Consider the following 25,748-nt stretch of genomic DNA (forward strand, 5'->3'; position numbering starts at 1 on the left):
CTTTAACTATATATATGAAGACAGTAACTGTTCTCGAAAGAACAGAATACTGTTGATGATGACCGTGAATTCCAGAATTCATATCAAGAACAGCTGCCAAAATGAGTAACTTAGAAGTAGATATGCTCATTGTAGAAGAGCAACTTAAATCACTTAATATAGGCAAGTTTTCAGGTCCAGATTACAAACCAATTAGGTTCCTTTCAGAGTATATTGATGCAATAGCTCTGTACTTGGCAATCATATACAAATGCTCACTCTTGCTCAACAAAAGATGTGTACGTAAGGAATGGAAAGTTGCACAGCTCACACCAGTACTCAATAAGGAAAATAAGATTAGTCCAGCAAATTACAAACCCATATTGCTGATGTCAGTTTGCAGTAGAATTTTGGAAAATATACTGTGTTTGGATATTTTGAGTTACCACCAAGAAAATGGTCTAATGACAGCACAAATCCAGAAAATATTGATCTTGTTGTTGTGTACATAGTTTCGCGTAGTCAGCGTGTACACAACTTTCCCACTAGAGCGCGCCCCGCTAAGCACAACAGCGCAGGCGCAGCACTCGTCCATCTCCGCACTACGAGATGGCGCTGTCATAGAGACGGACCAAATTCTGCTTCCGCCGATCCGCATATGTAACACAACCAATGAGATTGCTGCTAATGTAGAACCTTTTCTCCTCGCGGATCACACTCGCGCAGTGATACCTGAATGCTCGAGGTATTATAACGAGTGTACAGACCTCAGATTAGTCAGTCTGCATTAGTCTGTAGTCAAGTTTCAGTCTGCGCCTAATAAGATTATCATATTCCTGTACATAGCCATGAAGATAAATGAATAGACACTTTGTCAAGTATCAGATATATGTGAGAATAAGATTAACGTACCAAGACCAAAGGAACTTCAGATTGTCAATTGTAAACAGCATCCAGAATCAAGTTATGTAATGTCTAGCCTTTTTATTATTTTAATAAATGTGTGTGAAAATTAATCAAATTCTGTTTAAAGTTGGTCACCATCAATCTGCTACTCTAAGCGTGCAAGTGGCATTTCTATCGTCTGACTTAACGGCAGAAGATAAACACGCCACGATAAGACCACGAGACATATTGCTGACACTCGCCTACTTCTTAGAGCAACAAGTCAAATAATCTGATGGTGTGTGTACCGAAGGTCTTACAGTACGCACACCACACTTGTGAAACACAACTAGCTCTTTATTCACATGAAGAGCTTTATGACACTCTTCCCAAACAAATCAGTGCATGCATCCAGGCAACAGGTGGTGAAGTGTCATATTGATAAGTGGGCCAATACTGCCAAGTTCTGTGTAAATTTGACTCAATTTTGTAATCATCTAAGTAAAATTATGTAACATCTTAATATGTAAAGTTTCATTTCATTTGCTCCTCCCCTTCAAGGTGCTTCACTTCTTTTGTCAAGCAGTGTACTTAAGTTGCACTGCCCCAGAATATAATTCTGTAAGACAAGAAGTAGTGAAAATATTCAAAATAAATCAACACTCATGTGTCTAGATCAAGGCAATGCGAGATGCTAGTTCACCTGCTCAGCTGAGTGGTAACGTGTTTGCTTACCATGTAGCAGGCCCAGGTTCAATTCCCGGCTGGGTTGGAGACTTTTCTCTGCTCATGGACTGGGTGTTGGGTTGTCCTCGTCATCATTTTATCATAACTGACATGTAAGTCATCCAAGACTTGCAACCCAGTGGCCGAATTTCCCCGGATGGGACATCCCGGGCAACAATCATAATTTTTTTTTTGTGAGATTCTTCTATAGACACAAGATGCTGGACTACACTTTATCTGTGTTGACTATTGGAATACATTATCCAACTGAACTCCAAGGAGTTTTATAGTGTGTTTCTTTTAGCATGTGAACAACATTACCTACTTATAGTGCTAGCAGGTAACGTTAGCTTATTTGAAATTAAATAACATGAATCTCTGAGATTAAGCATGATTATGCTGCCAGCATGGCCTGATATGATGAAACAAGCCCACTGAGTCTTACCGACGGATTTAACCTGCACCAATGTGGCTTGCTTTGCTATGATCCTTGCCAGGCGATGACACCAAGCTGGTTTGTGTTTCATATTGTGACCATCACTGCATGTCCTGAAACTTGAGTTGTGATCGACTGCTTCCAGGTCACTAACTGTGCCATATTTGACTGCTCCTTGTTGCATGGTTTGTCGCATATCTACTTCTACATCTCCATCTACATCCATATTCCTTAAATTACTGGTGCTTGGCAGAGGATACTTCCCACTGTACCAGATATTAAGGGACGTAGCGTCAGAAAAGTGACTTCTTAAAAGCAACTGTGAAAGCTGTTATTAGCTGAATCTTGTTCCCACGATCACTGCAAGAGTTTTTGTGTGTTTATAGATTCCTCCCCTAATATTGGTACGAAACTTTGTAAGTAGTTTGCTGAAATTTCACTGTATCCTATCATTGAAACCACCATAAGCAGACAAAAATATTGTGACAACTATAAGCACAATACTACACAGGCACTTATTTCAGCCTTTTTTGGATTCAAAGCTATCTGGGACCAGACGCAGATAGATGATGATAATGTACAATATTAGGTGCAATCATTTTTGGATATTAGTTCCTCTCCTTCACAAATTTATCGTTTTCTTTTTTTCGCTAGAATATCAGCACGAAAATCGAAAAGTGGCAGATGTAGTGTTTGAAATAGAAGTGGATAAAAATTGACAATATTATCTGTGAGTGAGCAGGCCTACAAAATTCTCTACAACAGAATTTACCCCTAACAATTTTGAGTTGAATCTTCATATCTCAAACTATTCAGGTTGAATAACACTTAAAATAAACTGGAAAATTTGTTATGACTTTGTAACGCCTGAAAAAGAGCTCTGGATAATTTTGTGCTGTTGTTAAAACTGTTGCAAGTGGAAGATCTACTTTCAAAGAGTGCATTCATAGCTCTTCTTCATTCTAGTTGTCAATAAGCGGAGTTTTGGTGTGAACAAACCACTACTTTAGGCTTAACTGCTAGCTGTGAACCAGTTGTGTTGCTGTTCAGGTATCATGAGATTGAGCTCTCACTCTTGATGACTCTGCTTGTGTCATCTGCAAATATTACAGTCTTTGAATCACCCCTTAAAGTCACTGAAAGATTTAACTGACATCCGATGACCGTTATAGGAGAGGCGGAGGTAGTTAAGGCACTGCACATCCGAGGCATGCAGTCCCAAAGCTTCAGAAGGGAGATAGAAATTGTGATACCATTTTACTGCATTAGACAGGATTAACATTGCTTCATAATATAATTTATTTGAAATGGTTTTTGTCTAATTTAATATTTACAATATATAACTTCATAGAAGTAAATGAAAAATTTGCTGCCACAGTTAGCAAACAAACTGCCTTGCTAAAGATCTAAGGAAACGAGATTTTCTTAAATTTGCTGCCTCTCTCTGAATTTCTTTGTTGTTATTTGCATTGAGTTCCAGGAGGCCAAGCACCCTCATCTGAAAAAGAATACAAAATTAAACTAATATGATGTATGACTTCTACAACAACAACAAAAATTAGGAAACAAAACATTCCTCCAATGAAGTACTTATCACAGAGCAGTCAAAATAAAACATGCCCAAAAAGTGATACAAACAACTCGTCACTATGTGTTGTGGGTGTACCCCTCTGGCTTGCTTGGATGTGAGGGTTTATTACTATCATAACCAACTAATCTGTCTCAATTCCTAGTCACAGTATAAACCAAAATTGTTTTCCTACTGTGTACAACATTGTATCAGCCACTACAAATTTCTTACATGCATAATGTCATTACATACCCACTTTTGTGTTAACATAATTATAATTCCTACAACCTACACAAATGAAACAATGTCCACAATGGAAAAAGGTGGGGGAGGGAAGCCCATGGGATACAATGAGGTCCACCCAAATCATCACCGAACCCCTGCCAAGTTTCACTATTGGGACGTAAACTCAGCCACAAGTTGGAAACAGTGTGAAACAAGCCTCATCCGAACAAATGACTCTTCACTTTCCCACAGGGCACGACTAGCATGTTCCTCCACCACTACCCTGCTATCCATACCCCTCCCGGCTGTAGGCCTCCGTCTTATCCGCACTTCTCTTCACGGCAGATTGCTGCCCACATCAGATGCACTCACTGTCGGACCCCACTGTATGGAGGCGGTATCATGTGTATGTAAGTTGTTATTTTGTGAATGTGTGATAATTGTATTTCTAGAGGAAGAATTCTGTCTGAAAGCTTAAATATTCTGTATATTATTTTTCGTTGTACCTGTCTGCGACTCATTGCCTCCTCTATGTAGTGAATAGCAATCTATCCTTTCCACATACAAATAAATAATTTAAAAGTTACAGGTGCAACCTTTTCATATTTTTTTCCTCCACAGAACAATAAATTGCACTTAATGCTAACACATTATTTGATTTAACTTACAGCTTGATGTTTCCTCTGGTGTTCTCCACGTTTAGAATGTAAGTGTACAAGATACTCAAGAATAGTTATGTCCCAGATACAGTTGTAGTAGGAATCCATTGAGTCACTACAACTGCTGCTTTTAACATCCCCCAGGCTTTTAAATGCTGTTGCATAATCTGTTTCCTCAAGAAACTGACACAACACAGCTGCCTGAAATAATGAAGAAATGCCCAATTATTGATATGTAATAACGCACTAAGGAATACAGTCACAGTAAGAAAAACCATAATAACAATTGCCTCAGACATCAGACTGATATCCGTCATTCAGTGGTAGTATTGTATTTCAACTTTGATGATAATTCTCATGGTAGACATTACTGAAATCTAAAATACGGATCTATAGTATATGAGAAATGATCTTTTATAAACACTGTTGCTCAAAAGAGTTCTCATAAAATCTGAAGCACTATTAAGTAATAAAATGGCTACGAAAAAATATATATAAGAACATTCTAGATTAGAATCTATGATTTGTTTATAAATCCAAGGCAGTATCATTTATCGGAAAACGAGAATAAATCAGTTATTTAAATAATGTAAAGTAGTAGCTACTGTGTATGAGATTGTTTAAACTCTTAATCAGAATAAACAATGGACGACAAAGTTATATCAAATAACTTAATAAGAAAATTATGAAAAGGATAGACTGCTACTCAACATACAGAGGAGAAGTTGAGTTGCGAACAGGCACAACAGAGACTGCTACAAATGTAAGCTTTCAGCCAGAAGGCCTTTCTCTAAATCACACACATGACCGTTATCTCAGCAACTTTGCATGATGGTAGAAGCAATATGAGTGGAAGGGGTATTGAGGAGGCCAGGGAGGGATAGCAGGGTAGGTGTAGGAGACGGTGAAGTGCTGCTTCTGGAAGCACACAGGGATTTGGTGGGGACAGAGTTGGGCAGCTAGATACAGTAAGAAGGTGGGGAGGGGGGTGGATAGATGGGTGAAGGACAGGGACTAACAAAGGTTGAGGTCAAGGCGTTTGCTGGAACGTGGGATATGTTGCAGGAAGAGTTCCCACTTCTGCGATTCAAAAAGCTGGTGCTGGTAGAAAGGATCCATATGGCAGGGGCTGTGACACAGTCAACAAAGTGGAGAACATTTTGCTGGGTAGTATGTTCAGCAACTTGGTGGTCTTCACTTTAATGACTGCTGAAGGCTATGACCAAAAGGTAAGTGTCTTTTAATTGTACCTGTCTGCAGCTTAACATGTCTCCTTTACTGTAAGTAGCAATTTATCTCTACCTACATTGTTAATATTGCCTACCAGGAGTTTTCATTGTTTGAATTTACACAATAGCTTTATATTAAGATCATAAAGGCTACCTGAGTGTGACACTGAAGCTGGCTGCAACATTTTATCATACGGCGAAATGTTAGATCATCCATCACTGATCTTGGAAGTGGTTGGCTAAAAAAGTCACTCACCAGAATTGCTGCTTTGAGGTAGTAGGAAAGTGAGGCCTTGTAATGACCCAGAACTGAAATTATATTTAAACCATTACTTCTCAATTTTTATACGAATTCCAATATTTTGTATAATAAATATTTATAATTGGCAATTTAAACAGTTAAATCTGCCAATGAGAAAAATAATAATAGTGAAAACTCGAGATTCATAATGTATTATGCTAGTAAAGAGATGCTGTGTCACAGCAAAAACAAGATCTAAAGCAATACGCCATTTTTTTTTCAAATTTTGAATCCACTGTTTTTCACTCTATACTGAAGATTGTCCATTTTCTCTAAACACCTAGAAATGTAAAATTATGCAATTTACAGAACAGAAAAAATATAGTATCCAATCATATCAATGAATCACAATTGGAACTGATCGATTCATACAAATACCCGGATGTAAAAATGTGTACGGACGTGAAATGGAATAACACACTCAGCTGTAGGTAAAGCTGGTGATAAACTCAGTTTGTTAGTAGAATGAGTTTATCGCTCACATAGAGATCATAAAGACAAGATTCGACTAATTAGCATTTAAGCAATCATTTTTTCCATGCTCCACATGTGAATGTAACAGGAAAAACCCTAATAACTGGTACAATGAGACATGCCCTCTGCAGCATAATGCAGTGGTTTGCAGAGTACAGATGTAGATGTACACTCCCTTCAATCCATTTGGAAGAAGCTGTCCACCCCATAAGTCAAATACTTCAAAATTTGGTCATCTGCCCCCCCCCCCCCCCTCCCCGAGTTCCTGTTATTCATTTGTTGTAACTTCAACTGAAAATACCACTTCAGTACACAAACCCATCCAAAAACCAACAGGCTGCCCACAGAATCCTGTCTAGAACAATTTTAAACCAAATTCGAAAGTGATAACCCCCCCCCCCTCTCCACCCCTCCTCCTCCAAACCATTGTATCCGGATTATGCAGTAACTCCTCACTCCTAGCACTGCTTCTGAATCCTTCCCAAAAAATATCACCAAAACCCCAAATCTTACTTGGGCTAAATACCTACCCAACCATGACCTGAAGTTAAACCACTCAATCATCATCCTCCCAGCAGACAAGGGCTCCACTGGTGCAGCAATGGATTGTGAGGAGTATGTGCAGATAGGCTGTCAACCATCAGACACATCAACAATGCAAAAAATTGCTACTAAAGACGTCAGTCCTCTCATCAAGACTGAATTGCAGAAAATCGTGGAAACGTTAGGCCTCTCATAAGGACTCTGAGCTGCTTTCACAGAACATGTAACCCCTCTGGATCTGTACATTACCCACTTCCTACTTGCTTCCCAAAATACACAAATTCAATCACCCTGGCCGCCCCGTACCCGCTGGCTTTAACATGCTTGTGTCAGCATGTACTCAGTGGCTCATGCACGATTCTAGCAATTATGCTATCGGGAACAGTCTTAAAGTTTGTTGTTTTACCTATCAGCCAGGCGCAACAAACAGGTGTGAATACAACTCTGTGTGACCCTTTGTTGAGAGAGCTTTCTGAACAATGAGATATCAGATAATATGCAATTAATCTAGTGTACAATTATTTTATACACAATCTTCCTTTTTTTAAAAAAAAAGACTTCTGCCACTTTCAAAATAAACAGTTAAGATATTTAAATTGCAGCTCAGGGCATTTGAATAAGACCGCTGCCCCACTGTGAGAAACAGAAAGGCAGCACCTCCAGATAAGGGGAAGAATGAATAAATGCACTGCTCCACAGCGAGAAACACAATTCTCAGTGCCAGTGTGAACACGTTAAAAGGCCCACCGAACGCATCTCAGCCCTGGTAGACCAGTACCTCCAACCCCATTGCACACCAATCACTTTCAGGAGTATCAAGTGAAATTTGTCACTAGATTGAGGACTTTTTGGTAGGAAGGAAACAGCATGTTATCTCAGATGGACAGTTATCGTCAGATGTAGAAGTAACTTCCGGTGTGCGCCAGGGAAGTGTGTTAGGACCCTCGCTGTTCACATTGTATATTAATGGTTCAAATGGCTCTGAGCGCTATGGGACTTAACTGCTGTGGTCATCAGTCCCCTAGAACTTAGAGCTACTTAAACCTAACTAACCTAAGGACATCACACACACCCATGCCCGAGGCAGGATTCAAACCTGAGACTGTAGCGGTCGTGCAGTTCCAAACTGTAGCGCCTAGAACCACTTGGCCACTCCGGCCAGCGTATATTAATGACCTTGCAGGCAATATTAACAGTAAAATCAGGCTTTTTGCTGGTGATGCAGTTACCTTTAATGAAGTCCTATGTGAGAGAAGCTGCATAAATATTCAGTCAGATCTTGTTAAGATTTCAACACGGTGCAGAGACTGGCAACTTGCTCTAAATGTTAAGAAATTTAAGACCATGCACTTCACAAAACGGAAAAATTTAGTATCCTATGACTATAATATCAATGAGTCACTGCTGCAATCAGCCAACTCATGCTAACAGCTAGACGTAATGAAATGATCAAATAGCTTCAGTCACAGGTAAAGCATGTGGTGGACTTCAATTTATTGGTAAAATACTGGGGAAGTGCAATCAGTCTACAAAGGAGATTGCTTACAAATCACTAGTGAGACTGGTTGTAGAATATTGTCCAAGTATGTGTTACCCGTACCAGATAGGACTAACAGGAGATATTGAATATGTACAGAGAAGGGCAGCACGAATGGTCACAGGTTTACTTAATCCATGGGAGAGCGCCACAGAGAAACTATCCTGAGAAAGTCTCTTTTTTATCATCATCATCACATATTTTCACACAATCAGATTTTACTTTCTTAGTATCTTTTTGACAGGCATTTACTTAAGTATTTCTTCTTTAAATCAATTAGAGCAAAGTTTGGATTTGTTGCCTATACTTTCTCACAACCTCCCCTCCATAATTCATCCGCATCTTTGAAATCCTTGCAAACTTCGCTAATTTTCGTTTTGAAAGTGCTATGCAATTTATTTAACTGTTGCCCTACTCTGACTTGCAGATCATGGTGGTTAGAATAGATTTTATAATTTAAACAATTCAGTTTTGAGGTAATTTAATCCTTTAATGCTTTAATAATATGCTTTAGTTCTTTTTTTTACTAGCTTTACTCTTACTACTTAACTGTTTGCTATCAGATTCCAACTTATTGTTCAGTGTTTTACTGCTGTCCTTTAGTTCTTTGTGATAGAAGTTCAGCAAACAGTAATTTCATCCAATTTGGTGGCTCTGCTTTACCACTTGGCATTCCCACTGGTTTTAAAGGAGTTTCTAGCATTCCCTGACTTGGCTGAACTTATCTGATATATTATTATCATTATCTGATAATTGTATTAATCCTACCTTTTCTTTTTGGACCGCAACTTCAATTTCCCTTCATGAGAAAATGGTTCTAGCTTGCAGTAACACTGAACTTTACTTCAGATGCTGGACTTATTACATTGACAGAACCGTGGCTCATTAATTTCAGTTTCTAATTCTGAGGACTCATCATCAAAGATTGCTTCCATCTTAACTTTCACATTACTCTTATCAATACATTTCATTTTTAATAGCCTGTTAGAAACAATTAACAAATAACTTAAATATTCTTGACTTATCTTAATTGCTTGATCTTGATAAGTGATGTCGGTGCAATGTACCAGCAACTGTGATGCAATGTGTCGTGACGTAATGCAGGCAGCAGCAGCTGTGGCAGTTATGCAAGTATCACCTACTGCAGTAGCTACAGGGGGGCTGCGCACCAGTGAGTGCTTGCAGTAGCTTGTAGGTAACTCAGAGGTCCACACAGCTCTGTAATGATGCACAGTCTTCTTCTAACCTCAGCGACAGTGGTAGCCATGATCCAGTGTCATCTCTTCCCTCCTTCCGTCATGATCTAAGTTACTGTGGCTAACATTCACAGTTTAGTTTCCAGATTCACAGGCAAATCAGCACTGTTTCACTCTGGTTTTGGCATATTTCACTTCGGTATCCTGTTAGTGCCTACCAATTTCACTGTTTTGTACGGGTCACTTTCACCGTTCAGTTTCCCAGCTGATGCCACAGGTAAAATAATATTCCTCTTCACCATTTTTACTAGAGCCTGAAAACTAATTCTGCTATCAGCCAGAAAGCGATGGAGAACATACTGACCATAATCTCTAGTCTGCTAGTCCACATTCTTCTTGTGCTCACTGAAAGAAAATGTTCCTACTAACTATTTACTCATCGGGATCAGGAACTTTGACTATAAATTAAATTTTTGAGTTCTAACTGATTAATATATTCAGTTGAAATTCACATGTGCAAACATAATAATATTCCTGATAATAATAATAATAATAATGTCCCTATCATAAACAGCACTATTAAGAGGGCTATGCCAAAAGTTTTTAGCAGCCCGTAAACCGTAAGGCAGAGGACAATGGAGTTGTTTTCATTCGAAAGAGCAATGTTTTTCGACCTTGGGACATGCACGCGCAGCCCCTGGCTAGCGGTGATCCGCCCACAGCGCGGTAAGAAAGCACAGGCAGTGCTGAGTCAGAGACGGTGCAAGATGGAGCTGTCACGCCGCAACTTTCGCGCCATGGTTTTTTACGGTTATAAAAAGGGTTTAAGTGCCGAAGAATGACATTCTTCTTTGCTGCGTGTTTTTGGTGAAGCTTCCCCTTCTAGGGCCACAGTTGGAAATTGGTTTCGCGACTTTTTCGAGGGGTCGGCAGTCAATTGAAGATGAACCTCGTCCCGGTTGGCCAGTAACAGCTGTGACTCCTGAAAAAATTGATGCTGTGAGGAAAATGATCAAAGAAGATCCACATCTTACATTTTGTGACATTGAAGGGACCCTAAATATTGGATCAACAGTGGCACATACCATCGTTCATTATCACTTAGGTCTTACTAAGAGATGTGCCCGTTGGGTGCCACATTCCCTGAGAGAAAGCCAAAAGGAGGCGAGAGTGGACTGGTGTCGTTTCATGCTCGAAAAATTCAATGGAGGGAAGTTCCAAGACACCTACAATATCGTCACAGGTGATGAAATGTGGGTCTACCATTATTACTCTGAAACGAAGAGACAGTTTTCTGTGTGATGCTTTCCAGGGTAGGAACCACCCACAAAAGTTCGACGAAGTCGGAGCTCTGGAAAAAAGATGGTGGCAACTTTTTTCACACAGATTGGGCATCTCACTTCTGTGACCTTGGACACACGCCGTACAGTCTATGCTGAATGGCACGTGAACGATTGTCTTCCAAAAGTCATCGCCACATGGAAGTCACAGCATCCAAAGTCCAAGAGTGGGCACCTTCTACTGCATCACGACAATGCATCTGCGCACAGGGCTGCCAGAACGATGGACTTTCTGGAGAAGTAAAAAGTGCGAGTGTTACCCCATCCCCCCTATTCACCTGATGTGGCCCCCTGTGACTTCTTTCTGTTCCCTAAAACTAAGGAAAAAATTCAAGGGCAGCGGTTTTCATCAATGAAGAGGCCATTGCAGCGTACGACAGTGCACTAAGTGACATCCCAAAACAAGCTTGGACTGACACATTTTCTAAGTGGTTTCAGAGAATGGAAAAATATATACATGCTAATGGAGAGTATTTTGAAAAGTTGTAAATGTTTTTTTGCAAATAAATTTTTCTTCACACATTCTGCTAAAAACTTTCGGCATAGCCCTCGTAGCAGTTTAGAGGCGACCTCTATGGTAAGATCCCAGTAAAATGGTCTATCGCCCTGACTTCTAATAATCAAAGTTAATTAATCATCACAAAAATGGAAAATAATCTCACCACTTGCCACACAGTTCTGTCAACATTATGGGCAGCACACAAACACCATGAAATCCAAGCGATTCAGGATAGTGGCAGTCTTTGCAAGTTCACTTCCTACTTTTACTGAATGAGTTTGGTAGGTACCTAGTTCTAACGTCATCTGAGGCAGCACATAAGCCGGCGTTTGATTGATGCGTACAGATTTATAACTCAGTGCATAGTATCTCTCTGCTGTCCCTCTGGACATATTTATATATGGGCGCAACAGCTCAAGGCATAGTCAGCAGCATCTATATGGCCACTTTCTCAGACGTATATTATTAAAAAAAAATAATTATCTAGTGAAACAATTTAAAATCTTTGTAATTTCTATATAATTAAAGTTGAATTTGCTTTAGTTACTGAAAAAATTTCAGTTCAACTGCATTTTAACTTTGCCATGTAGAAGTTTAGAACAGAAGCGACAGTAGAACATGACCTCTGAACTACTTCTTTAAGAGTCCTTGTATTGATTGTTATTTGCATTAAAATCTTGAAACTTGGTATAGTTGTATTATTTAATGAATGTAATCAAGTGCTGTAATTAGAACTTTGTATCATTAATACAAATATGATAATTAATCTTTTACAAGTAAGGATGTTCCTGTTCCAAATTTTGTTTTTAGTAAATTATTTGAAAACTAATAGAGGTAGCTTTATGGAGTCACAAAGTTAATGTTTTCATACAACACTGAGGCTACATACCAATTTTCATCTTTCTGAGCCTAATATGTAGCGCCTTCAGTTTTCGTAAAAATGCCGATTTTGACCAAAATATTGTTCTGATCAAGTTGAGACTTGTAACAGTTGATTATGAGATGCATTTGCACATTCTGAACAATTTTTAGCTTTCTAGCTGCATTATTTAGTGTCAGTTTATTTTCTTGAAACATTGGGTGAATAAATTTAGTTGAATACAATCATTCTGAGATTTAACAATTTTAACATTAAAATAAGCTGAGTAGCACAGTCGCCGTAGTGTAGTGGTTTTAATACTAGGCTGTTGCATGGAGGGTCGTGAGTTCAAAACTCACCTGAACTGTACAATTTTAATTTCTATATTCAGTTCAAGTACATTCTAGAAGTATCCACAAATGGCAAGAATCATTGTACTGGAATGTTCTGTAGCTGTATATATACAATGTATGTTGTGGCCATTCGCTCCATGCTCTTGTATGTGCAAGTGCTGAATAAACCTACGTTAAGTGAAGTTAGTGTTTGTTATTCATCTACTTACACCTTCTTCTATGTGACATTATTCTGGTGGAGGCACTGGGTATTGGAACTTATGATACCGCACATTATCGACGACACAGTGGCTGCCATCAGACACAGCTGCCATTTACATGGCGAGAAACCTGAGTTCGAGCCATATTCAACAGATCGCTATGTATCGGAGACAGAAGAAGAAGAGGACATTACGATGACAGCAACTGCGTGCCACCACATGAGACATCCTTCTGAGTTCTCTGGTGATGATGGCCAAGATCCAAACAAGTGGCTGAAGGTATATGAGAGTATAGTCAAATTTAACAAATGGGATGACACCGTGTGTTTGGCTAATGTATTTTTCTACTTGGAGAGCACTGCCAAACAATGGTAGGAGAACAATGAGGAGAAGTTCACAAGCTGGGAAGTATTCCAGGCGGAACAGCGCAAGTATTTTGACGACACACAATGACAGAAGTGCAAGGCTGAAGATAAATTGAAGTGCAGGGCACAGCATCCAGGAGAAACTACAGTATCCTACATTCAAGACGTCTTGGATCTGTATAAAATAGTGGATCCTAGAATGAAGGAGGAAGATAAGGTTGCACATCTCATGAAGGGTATTGCCGAGGACATATATAAAGCCAAACTCCTGAAGGAGGTTTCGACAGCAGACGACTTCATAAAATATTGTCAGTATATCGAGACAATGCATAAAAAAAGAATTACGCGCAAGAAGTTTGAACAGCTTCCAAACGTTGTATTGATGTCTGTGATGGAGGAAGAAACTGTTTTCACAAGTGTTCTGCGTCAGATAGTGAGAGAAGTAGTTCAGAAGGCACTTGGATCGCACAGCGAGTAAAAAACCGAAACGCTTCAAGAGATCACAATGAAGGAAGTGGAACCGATATTGAACCCAGTCTCTCGTCCTTCATTTCCCTTTAAAACGGTAAAAAAAATCAAGACCCAGGTGAAGTTATGTTCCTACAATGTCACATGAAGAACCTGTTTGGGCACCAAGGAAGACTGACATCTGGAGGACACAGGATAACCAACCAGTATGTTTCCACTGGAAATGACTGGGGCAGTGCGCTATTGTCGAGAAAGGTGGCGGATATTAGATGATGCCTGCACCAGAAGATTGCAGACCGATCTTAGCCGACGCCAACTCTGGGAAGGCGAAGATGAACAAGAAGATGTGGGTGCAGGACGATGTAGGTCACCATCGCCGCAAGCTAGCCGCTGGAGAGGACGCTCCCCAACACTCCGATCAAGGTCTCCATCACCGTTTAGAAGCTGCAGCCGATCACCTAGCCGCCGCAACATGGAAAACTACAGGGTGCGACCTTCCTTGGAGGTTGATCACTACAAAAATGACAGGAAACTACGTCGATATCCTCGTGGATGGCCGACCAGCCCAAGCTCTTGTGGACTCTGGAGCACCATATTCAGTCATTTCAGAGAAGTACCAGCGCCAGTTGCAGAAAGCCATATTTGTCAACAGTAAAACATCTCTGCAGAAGGTGGCTAATGGGAAATATGTAAAACCTACAGGAAGATGTGTCATTTGTGTGGATATAAGTGGCCATATACAGCCCTTAGAATTCATCGTCTTACAAGAATGTAGTCATGACGTCATTCTCGGATGGGACTTTTTGAAAGCTTCTCAGGCAATTATAAATTGTGGTCGCTCGAAGATTACATTAGATGAGATGAGATACTGTGGACAGGAAGATGTGCATCCAAGTGTGTGGAGACTGTGTGCTGGATGTAGTGATCATTCCTGCAGTCAGAGCTAGAAAGGTAACTGTCATGTGTCATGCCATGCATCAACCCATGGATCTTGTAGTGCAATGTAAGAGAAGCATACCACTGAAAAATAACTTGGTCATCCCAGCCTTTATCGTCTCGTTTAAGAATGGATTCGGTGAATTATGGATAGTTAACTGTCGCCAAGAACTGCACATCCTTCCAAGATGCATGTGCATAGCAAATGCTGAGCCGTTAATTGCAGAACATCTGAGCATCATAGAAACCTCCCATGCCGAGTCTGTGGACAAAATTAGTGCTAACACTACGAGACAAGATCTTCTAGCTCAACTATCACCAGATCTCACTAAGGAACAACAGAAGAAGCTACTTGCCATTCTTCAAGAGTTCTCTGAATGCTTCAATCCACAGGTGAAGAGAGAATTAGACAAATCGATGGTGAAGCACCAGATTAGCACTGGAGACCATCAACCAATAAGCCAGAAAGCATACTGTGTGTCAGCAACAGAATGTTGAATAATACGAGACAAGGTAGAGAAAATGATGAAGAATGACATCATTCAGTCTTCGCAGAGCCCATGGTCAGGAAGAAGAATGGCAGTTGGCACTTTTGTGTTGATTACAGGAAGCTTAATAAGATAACTAAAAAAGACGTTTACCCTCTTCCACAAATTGATGATACACTAGATTGTCTGAAGGGGGTTAAGTTTTTCTCTACCATGGACATGTACTCGGAATACTGGCAAATCGAAGTAGATGAGGCTGATCGTGAGAAAACTGCATTCATCACCCCCTGAGGGCCTATATGAGTTTAAGGTAATGCCATTTGGTTAGTGTAGTGTGCCAGCAACTTTTGAATGGATGATGGATAATCTTCTAAGTCACCTGAAGTGGACGATGGGTCTTTGTTATTTAGATGGCATTATAGTGTTCTCAGAGACATTTGATGAACACACAAAAAGCCTGAGGGCCGTTCTTAAGTGTCTCCAACAAGCCGGACTGAAACTTAATCCAAGAAAGTGTCTCTCTGGAGCAAACGAAATCAAAATACTTTGACACCTTGAGTCAAACGAAGTGTGCAGCCACACCCAGGAAAGGTGAGATCTATAACGGAATTTCCTATTCGTAATAGTACTAAATATGTGAGAAGCTTCCTTGGATTATGTTCTTATTTCCGTTGTTTTATGAAAGATTACTGTATCAAAGCTAGGCCGCTCTAAGAGTTGTTAAAAGCCGATGCTAAATTTATCTGGGGTGGTGCTCAACAAGATTCTTTTCATGTGCTGTGAAAAGCCCTGACAACTGACCCTGTACTTGGTCTGTATGATGAGAGAGCACCTACAGAACTACACACAGATGCCAGTGGGTATGGGATCGGTGATGTTCTGGTGCAAATTTCGAATGGAAAAGAGACGCAACAGGATGACTCGCCAGGTGGGCACTACGTCTTCAAGAGTATGATATTACCATGGTGTACAAAAGTGGAAGAAAACACCAAGATGCCGACTGTCTCTCAAGAAACCCTGTGCAAGACCATCAAGACTTTGATGAAGATAGGGACTGTCTCGCTGCACTCCAGGATCTCTCTGCTGAGCAGAAGAAGGACGCCAAGATATCTCAAATTATGCTTGCCTTAAATCGGTCAGAGTATGTGAAAGGACAATTTAATGTAGTTAATGGATTACTTTGCAAGAAAAACTTTGATCCATTTGGAAAGACGTGGCTACCAGTGAATCCTAAGCACATGCGCTTAGATGTTCTACAAAAATTCCATGACACACCTGAGGCCGGACAGTTAGGATTTATTAAGACATACAATAGGATCTGCAAGAGATTTTTCTGGCCAGGTTTATTTAGGAGTGTCTGTCACTATGTGTCGCACTGTCTGGAGTGCCAGAGGAGAAAGGCAGTTCCTCAGAAATTACGTGGCGGACTTATACCAATTCGACCAGCCGAAACACCTTTCCAGTGTGTTGGAATTGACCTCTTCAGATGATTTCCAATGTCTGCTAGTGGCAATAGATGGATTATTGTTTGCACTGATTATCTGACATTCTATGCCATTACAAAAGCCGTGAAAACAGCCAAAGCATTCAAGGTAGCCAAATTCATCGTGGAAGACATTGTATTAAAGCACGGTGCCCCAAGGTCGTTTATTACAGATCGAGGGAAAGTTTTTCAATCGAATCTTGTGACAGAGATAAACCATTGGTGCAACATTACTCATCAAATGACAACTGCCTACCATCCACAAACTAACGGGCTTACTGAACGGCTTAATAAGACCTTGGCCGACATGCAATCAATGTTCGTCAGTGTTGAACAGTGATGAGGTGCTACCTTTCATGACGTTTCCCTACAACACCGCCAAACAAAACACCACAGGATTTAGCCATTTTTCCTGGTCCATGGGTGTGAGGCAACTACGACAATGGACATTGTGTTTCCGTTACATCCTGATGATGTGGATGACAACTAAGTCGGCCAGGTGTTAATCAGAGCTGAGGAAGCTTGGCAGTTAGCTCGACTCCGCATGCTGCAGGCTCAAGAAAACGATCGCCGAAGGTATGACGTGAGCCACCACCCTGTTGTATACCAGCCTGGTGACCTCGTCTGGATCTTCCCTCCTGTTCAGAAGGTTGGTGTCTCTGAGAAGCTCCTCAGGTGCTACTTTGGACCTTATAAGGTTGTAAGACAGTGGTCTGATGTTACTTATGAAGTTGAAGATTTCGATCCCGACACAAGACGACGAAACATCAGAGATACAGTCCACATCCTTTGAATGAAGCCCTATAAGGGTCCTGCAACCCATGGTAAATTCAAAGCTCCAGCAACAGGTAACAAGCGGAAAGGTGACGAAGAACATAGCGGCAATGGAAGTTCTAAGAAGATCACCGCCAGGGTGAACATCAGTCATCGGGAGTCGGAGTATGCAGGACCAATGACTCATTCCCGGACTAGGATGACGTAACACCAAGACGCTGTTCTCTTAAGGAGGGAGCAATGTTGCAGAATAAGCTGAGTAGCACAGTCGCTGTAGTGTAGTGGTTGTGATACTAGGCTATTGCATGGAGGGTCGTGAGTTCAAAACTCACCTGAACTGTAAAATTTTAATTTCTATATTCGGTTCGAGTTCATTCTCGAAGTATCCACAAATGGCAAGGATCATTATACTGGAATGTTCTGTAGCTGTATATATACCGTATGTGTTCTGGTCGGAGGCAGTTCACTCCACACTCTTGTATGCGCAAGTGCTGAATAAACCTTCATTAAGTGAAGTTAGTGTTCGTCATTCATCTGTTTACACCTTCTTCTACGTGACAATATACTGAAGAATATACTGACAAAGTTTAGAAAAGGTACATTAATTTTAATTCCATTCTTAGATTATGACGCAATACTTTGTGTGCTACACACAGGCACATTATGACGATGTCTCTCTAGTAACAGTGAACTGGGGTAAGTCCCAGCACACTTGCTCGCCTCTGTATCTCTCAAATGATACAGCACTTGTTTCATCACACATTGTACCAACATTGCTTTTTTTAACCATGCAAAGTCTTGGCAATGAGGAATTAATACCTTTATTGATTGATCTGGGAAAGAAACACATATTTTTTCTTACCATAGGACAGTTAGTGTATCACAGACTGAAGCATTGAGTGTTGTATGGAGCATAAGCAGTGGCCTGGGAATGTAAGTGTGTTATCTGTATGGAAGAAGGAATATGGTTCAAGTCCTTATGTGATACACAGCTGTAGTTGTACCAAAGGAAAATTCAGCTGAGGAGACTAATAAATTATGAGACGGAATTGGTGGCCGGTCATACCTTCAGGAGCTGGTAATGCTGTACACATATGAGGGTAATCCCAAAAGTAAGGTCTCCTATTTTTTTTATAAGTACATAGACCTGTTTATTGCTACAATGGTTTACATCAGTTTACAGCTTGAAGATTTAGTTATTTTTCGACATAATCACCATTTCTGTCGATGCATTTTTGTAGACGCTGTGGCAGTTTTGCATTCCCATGTAATACCAGCTCACTGCCACCCTTTTCAGAAAGTTATGAACTGGCGTGATTGTTGCTTGGTCTCAGGTGTAAAGTGGTATGCCCAGGTTTCGTCATCCATGACAACTGAGTCCAGAAAGTTGTACTGTTCAGCTGCAAGGCGGTGAGGAAATGTGCGGGAAGCATCAACTCGTTGCCGCATGTGGTCCTCAGTCAGCCTGTGGGGCATCCATCTTGCACACACCTTTCGGTAGTTCAATGTTTCCGTTAAAATTCTGCGAGTGGCGCTTTGGGAAACCTCAGGAATCAACGTGCAGAGATAATCCAGGGTGATCCACTGATCTTCACGCATGCTTTGCTCAACCTTCAACAATGTCTCCTTAGAAATTGATGGTCTCTGCTTCTTTGTTTGTCGTGAATTTCGGTTCGACCAGCTGCAAACTCTCTACATTACTTATGAGCATTCTTGACATCCATGCACGACTCTCTATACACTTCCATCAATTGGCGATGGGTTTCAATCAGCACAGTGCCCTTTGCATTCAAAAGCCAAATAACTGAGCAATTCGCACTTGGGGGTAATATCCAATGGGAGCTCCATTCTCAACAGCTGCCAAGCCAAGACTGAGCGCATCAGTGTGACGTGCGCATGTTTACCCACAGCGCGTGAAGCACTCTTCGTAACAGTGTGACCAACTGCCACACAGAGTTCTGTACTTATAAAAAAATAGGAGACCTTACTTTTGGGATTACCCTCGTATAAAAGCGATGAATTTCCTAGCTTCAGAACAGAAAGTTGGTTCCTCAGAGAAGTGAGAGAGATACTTTGGGTAACATTAAAATGAAAGGACAGGTCACTTAGACCCAGGATAAGAGGGATCCATTTGTAGGGAGGACAAGTGTAGACAAGGATGAAGATGCAGGAATCAGAGAGAGTAGGTCAGATACGGTAAGCAGTCAACAAGCTTCTATCCAGACACGATAAGGTGAGAGTGAGAAGTAAAGCTAGATTAAGGGGAAGAGAAATTAATAAAGTAGTTCACAAAATATATATATATATATATATATATAAAAAAACAAAGATGAGGTGACTTACCGAACAAAAACGCTGGCAGGTCGATAGACACACAAACAAACACAAACATACACACAAAATTCAAGCTTTCGCAACAAATTGTTGCCTCATCAGGAAAGAGGGAAGGAGAGGGGAAGACGAAAGGAAGTGGGTTTTAAAGGAGAGGGTAAGGAGTCATTCCAATCCCGGGAGCGGAAAGACTTACCTTAGGGGGAAAAAAGGACAGGTATACACTCGCACACACGCACATATCCATCCACACATTTTTTCCCCCTAAGGTAAGTCTTTCCGCTCCCGGGATTGGAATGACTCCTTACCCTCTCCTTTAAAACCCACTTCCTTTCGTCTTCCCCTCTCCTTCCCTCTTTCCTGATGAGGCAACAATTTGTTGCGAAAGCTTGAATTTTGTGTGTATGTTTGTGTTTGTTTGTGTGTCTATCGACCTGCCAGCGTTTTTGTTCGGTAAGTCACCTCATCTTTGTTTTTATATTTAATTTTTCCCACGTGGAATGTTTCCTTCCATTATATATATATATATATATATATATATATATATATATATACATATATATATATATATATATATATATATATATATATAGTGTGTAATGAAAAAAGACAAGGGCCATATGTTAATGGAAATTTAAATCAAGGAGGATGACAGGATACAAAGATGTGTTAGAGGGCAATTTGCCAAGAAGCTAGGTACTAGGTGTCCCCAAGGCAGACAGTTCTTCTATACCCATTCATACATTCAGCCAATTTAGTGGTAGTCCAGCCTTTTTTGAAACACTTTTCGATAGACATAATTATATTGACGACATACGCATTTATAAAAGCAACTCTGTCTTTGATGTTGTAGGCTTTGGCAGGGGTGAGGCTTGAGTGGGTATTCATGGGTGGGTATATGGGGTATGTTTTACAATGGAGATAATTACAGGGGGGTATAATCTTGGAGTAGGGATAATCATTTGGAATGTGATAAGTTTTGACTGAAATGTTGCAGAGGTTAAGGCAGAAACAACAAAGCAACTACCTCAGGCCCTAATTCAGAAGAGCGAAGGTAAACCCGGTCATTTGCATTCTGGCAGACCAGGACATCATGCAGGGAATTTTCTCTCACAAGTTAAAATCCGCTTCATACCTAATCAACAGAAGTGCCAAAAATCTAAACTGCTGTGCATTGAACTGGAATACCTAAAAGGACATGCAGAGGAGCTTGCACAGTCACTAGATACTAACACAGAAACATGGGAAGAGCTTCTTGGAACCATCCAGCAGTCATAAAGAAAAACAAAAACGATTAGAGGAAACTGATAATGATTTTAAAAGAAACAGTACGAGAAACTTTTATAGGACATTTAGGGCAGAACTAGCAACCTTCAAGCCATCCACTCTTTGATTTTGGCACCCTGATGGGACACTTGAGACGAATACTAAGGCCGACTGTGAAATCCTGATACAGCATTTCGCAAAGTTACACAACTGTGAACCACCTGCAGACAAACTTGACTTCCATGTTGTGACCCCGAACCAGGATTAAACTTTACCTATGCATGAGGAGATACAAAACATTGTATCACATCTGAAAAACAACAAAGCACCAGGAGAAGACGGTGTAATTGCCAAAATGCTCAAGATTGGAGGTGAACTCTTGGCTGACAGACTAAAAACTAGGTGAACTCTTGGCTGACAGACTAAAAACTATCATTGCAAATATATGGGAAAGTGAAATCATACCAGCAGATTGGAAAACTGCTTTGATTCACCATCTACACAAAAAGGACGACAAGATTGATCCCAACAACTATCAAGGCATTTCACTCCTATCAGTCGCTTACAAATTCTCTCACATGCTCTTCTCACCAGATTAGAACACCAGATCGGTGAATATCAGGATGGCTTCCGCCCACATCAATCCTGCACAGAACACATCTGCAACCTGAAGATGATACAGCAACACTGTCAGTCGAACCGCACAGTAGTCAGCTTCGTAGATTTCCAGAAAGCATATGACTCAATTCATCGCACCAGTCTGTTCAATACACTTCGGGAATATGATGTAGAAAATAAAACCACTTCATTAATTGAGCAGACTTTAACAGACGCAACCTCAGAAGCAAAATTCATGGAAGAAATTTCTGAACCTTTTCAAATTAGGACAGGAGTGAGAGAGGGAGATGGGTTGTTCCCATTCATCTTTAACCCGGTACTGGACAAGATTATCAAGATGCAGGTGAAAGAAATACCTGGAATAAATATGGGAATAAAGGACAAACGAATCAATATAAGATGCCTTGATTTTGCTGATGACCTAGCAATAATTATGTGGACTCCCGAGGAAGCCAAACATGCCATTGAGAAACTTCATGAGATTGGCATCAAAACTAGACTCCAAATTTCTTGGGAGGAAACACAATTCATGGACTCCAAAACTTCAAATTTTAAACCACTTGCAACAAAATATGGTGACATCAAACAAGTTAAGTACTTCGTGTACTTGTGCGAAATGATCAGCAACACTGGCAACAAAGAACTACCTCATAAAACATGAGCAGAAAAATTACATAAAGCTTATACAATGACCTGGAACACATACAATACGAAATCATTATCCATCCAAGCCATACTTCACCACTATCATACAGTCACTCTTCCAGAAGTGCTCTACACAATTGAAACATCATCATTAACCATCAACATCAAGGACACTGTGAAAATGGAAATGCAAGTACTCAGGAAAATATTTGTACCCAAGATTCAAGGTGGTATCTGGATGCGCAAAAGCTCTGAAGAACTGTACTCAAGGACTGAACGTTTCACACATCAGCTGCATGGAAAAGACAATTGAAATTCTACAGCCATTTAGGAAGAATGAACGTCTCTAGAATGACCAAGAAAATCTTCCTTATCATCAAAGGAACTTGCCAAACCAGGGCACGGTGGCTAACAGAAATCCAAAGTGACCTCAAAGAACTTGGTATTGACCCACTAGAAACCACACAGACTGAGTACAGACAGAAAATCAACTCTCATAAGTTCACAACCAAAAACCTGGCAGAAAAGAATCTGAAACTGAAAAACGCATGGGCACAAGGAAGAAGACAGGCCCATAGTGAAAGGATGATGAACTTTTGGGAAGAAAAGAAGAACAAGAAAGCTAGGAAGACCAGTGCTAATTAATGATTCCACATGCTCATTAGAGGGTGAGACCAATAAATAAATAAATAATAATAATAATAGGTCTTCTAACAATCATGTAAATCACAGAAATAATGATAGTGGGAACTTGAATGTTTGAAGTATGGAACTTCAGAATACATGACCTAATTATCTTGGTCAAAACCGTGGCACAGGAAGGGGAGGTACACGGCCATCGCACTTTCACGGTAATTATTATGACGGAGGCCAAAATATAAATAATGTACCGTTGAGGCAAGACAGACAGCAGAATTCTCCCTTTCTGACTCTGAATCAAATGAACACAACAGACCACTTGTGGGAAACTAAGTCCTGTCTATGAGGAAACGGGCACTCACAAGGCAGAAATAGTAACACAGCCAGTAACTAAAACACTTACCACAGTCAGTCAGCACTTGCAAACTGATAGCAGAGATGATGAAACAGGAACAGACAGTACCAGTGATGTGCTAAACCACTCGCATTATATAGCTGACAGCAATTTGGACACATTAGAAAAATGGGTCAAGAAGGGGTAAGAAAACATTACAAGCAATAGGGAGGAACAAATTAACATGTTTGAATCAGATTAGGGCAACAATGAAGTAAAGGCTTACATCTTTGACAATAATGGCAATCTGAAGGCTGCAGTTTCAGTAGACGAAGCGGAGTCAGCTTTGCAAGGTTCTGAAGAGGAGTAGTTGGTGGATGAAGGGGCTAGCAGTAATAATGAGGTCAAGGAACCTATTAGCTGTATTGACTTGCCACAAACTGTAAAATCCGACAACAGTATTACAGATAGCAATGTTGCACAGGGACGCATTTGCTCAGCGATAGAGAGTAGTTTAGCTGATGTGCAACAAATGATAGTACAGAAAGTCGTCAAGTGTTTTAATTTAAAATTGGTGGACAGGTTGGAAAAGGCAACTGAAAATGTAGAGATTGATGTCCCCGTGAATCTGAATGTAAATGTACTTGTAATTGAACAAAATACTTTAGCTGGAAACAGATTGAAAAGGATTTCTTAGAAGACTTTTATGAGGAATATGTTCAGACTAGAATAACTCATCCTATTATAAAAACTAACATCTCAGGAGTAATTGTGCGTTGTCTTCTTGACAGTGGCAGTGAAGCAAGTGCATTGTCCCAAGTATTCTTCGATTTCATTCCCAATAAGAGTGAATTAACTGTCATGAAAGTAAGTGGTTTAAGAATAATAGGTGCAACTGGAAAAGTTTCTAGACCAGTACGGCATGAAGCTTTGATACCACTTGGTGTGACATAATAATAAACCAATGGCCATTAAAATTGCTAACCCACGAAGATGACGTGCTACAGATGCGAAATTTAACCAACAGGAAGAAGATGCTGTGATATGCAAATGATTAGCTTTTCAGAGGATTCACACAAGGTTGGCACTGGTGGCGACACCTACAATGTGCTGACATGAGGAAAGTTTCAAACCGATTTCTCATACACAAACAGCAGCTGACCGGCGTTGCCTGGTGAAACGTTGTAGTGATGCCTCATGTAAGGAGGAGAAATGCGTACCATCACGTTTCCGACTTTGACAAAGGTTGGATTGTAGCCTAACGCGATTGCGGTTTATCGTATCGCGACATTGCTGCTCATGTTGGTCGAGATCTAATGACTGTTAGCAGTTTATGGAATCAGTGAGTTCAGGAAGGTAATACGGAACGCCGTGCTCAATCCCAACTGCCTCGTATCACTAGCAGTCGAGATGACAGGCATCTTATACGCATGTCTGTAACAGATCGTGCAGCCACGTCTTGATCCCTGAGTCAACAGATGGGGATGTTTGCAAGACAACAACCATCTGCACAAACAGTTCGATGATGATTGCAGCAGCATGGACTATCAGCTCAGAGATTATGGCTGTGGTTACCCTTGACGCTGTATCACAGACAGGAGCACCTGCGATAGTGTACTCAATGACGAACCTGGGTGCACGAATCGCAACACGTCAATTTTTTGGATGAATCCAGGTTCTGTTTACAGCATCATGGTGGTCGCATCCATGTTTGGCGACATCGTGGTGAACTCACATTGGAAGCGTGTATTCGTCATCGCTATACTGGCGTATCACCCGGCATGATGGTATGGGTTGCCATTGGTTACACGCCTCGGTCATCTCTTGTTCGCATTGACGGTACTTTGAACAGCGTACGTTACATTTCAGATGTGTTACGACCTGTGGCTCTACCCTTCGTTCGATCCCTGCGAAATCCTACATTTCAACAGGATAATACACGACCGCATGTTGCAGGTCCTGTATGGGCCTTTCTGGATACAGGAAATGTTCGACTGCTGCCCTCGCCAGCACATTCTCCAGATCTCTCACCAACTGAAAACGTCTGGTCAATGGTGGCTGAGCAACTGGCTCGTCACAATACGCCAGTCACTACTCTTGATGAACTGTGGTATCGTGTTGAAGCTGCACGGGCAGCTGTACCTGTACGCGCCATCCAAGCTGTTTGACTGTTGTTCTGGGTACTGATTTCTCAGGATCTATGCACCCAAATTGCCTGAAAATGTAATCACATGTCAGTTTTAGTATAATATATTTGTCCAATGAATACCCGTTTATCATCTGCGTTTCTTCTTGGTGTAGCAATTTTAATGGCCAGTAGTGTAGATCATCCTCGTTTAATCATGCTCAGTGTAAGTGCTAAGATGTTAACTGGCACAGATCGCTTAAAA

General features: G+C 40.7%; 1 protein-coding gene across 3 annotated transcripts in view; it reads right to left on the reverse strand.

Annotated features, from left to right (window-relative positions):
* Positions 1-3,301: 3,301 nt before the first annotated feature.
* The window catches only part of LOC126416727 (integrator complex subunit 8), a 153,049-nt gene continuing 130,602 nt past the window's right edge, over positions 3,302-25,748 (reverse strand). For all 3 annotated transcript variants that reach the window (XM_050084545.1, XM_050084546.1, XM_050084544.1), the window contains exons 15-17: positions 5,864-6,018; positions 4,490-4,681; positions 3,302-3,524 (exon numbers count right to left, since the gene is read on the reverse strand). In XM_050084545.1, the coding sequence (XP_049940502.1) occupies positions 3,405-3,524; positions 4,490-4,681; positions 5,864-6,018 (467 nt within the window). In that variant the 3' untranslated portion in view covers positions 3,302-3,404. The remainder of the gene's footprint in view (positions 3,525-4,489; positions 4,682-5,863; positions 6,019-25,748) is intronic.

The sequence above is a fragment of the Schistocerca serialis genome, chromosome 8, assembly GCF_023864345.2.
Source record: "Schistocerca serialis cubense isolate TAMUIC-IGC-003099 chromosome 8, iqSchSeri2.2, whole genome shotgun sequence".
Taxonomy (NCBI): domain Eukaryota; kingdom Metazoa; phylum Arthropoda; class Insecta; order Orthoptera; family Acrididae; genus Schistocerca; species Schistocerca serialis.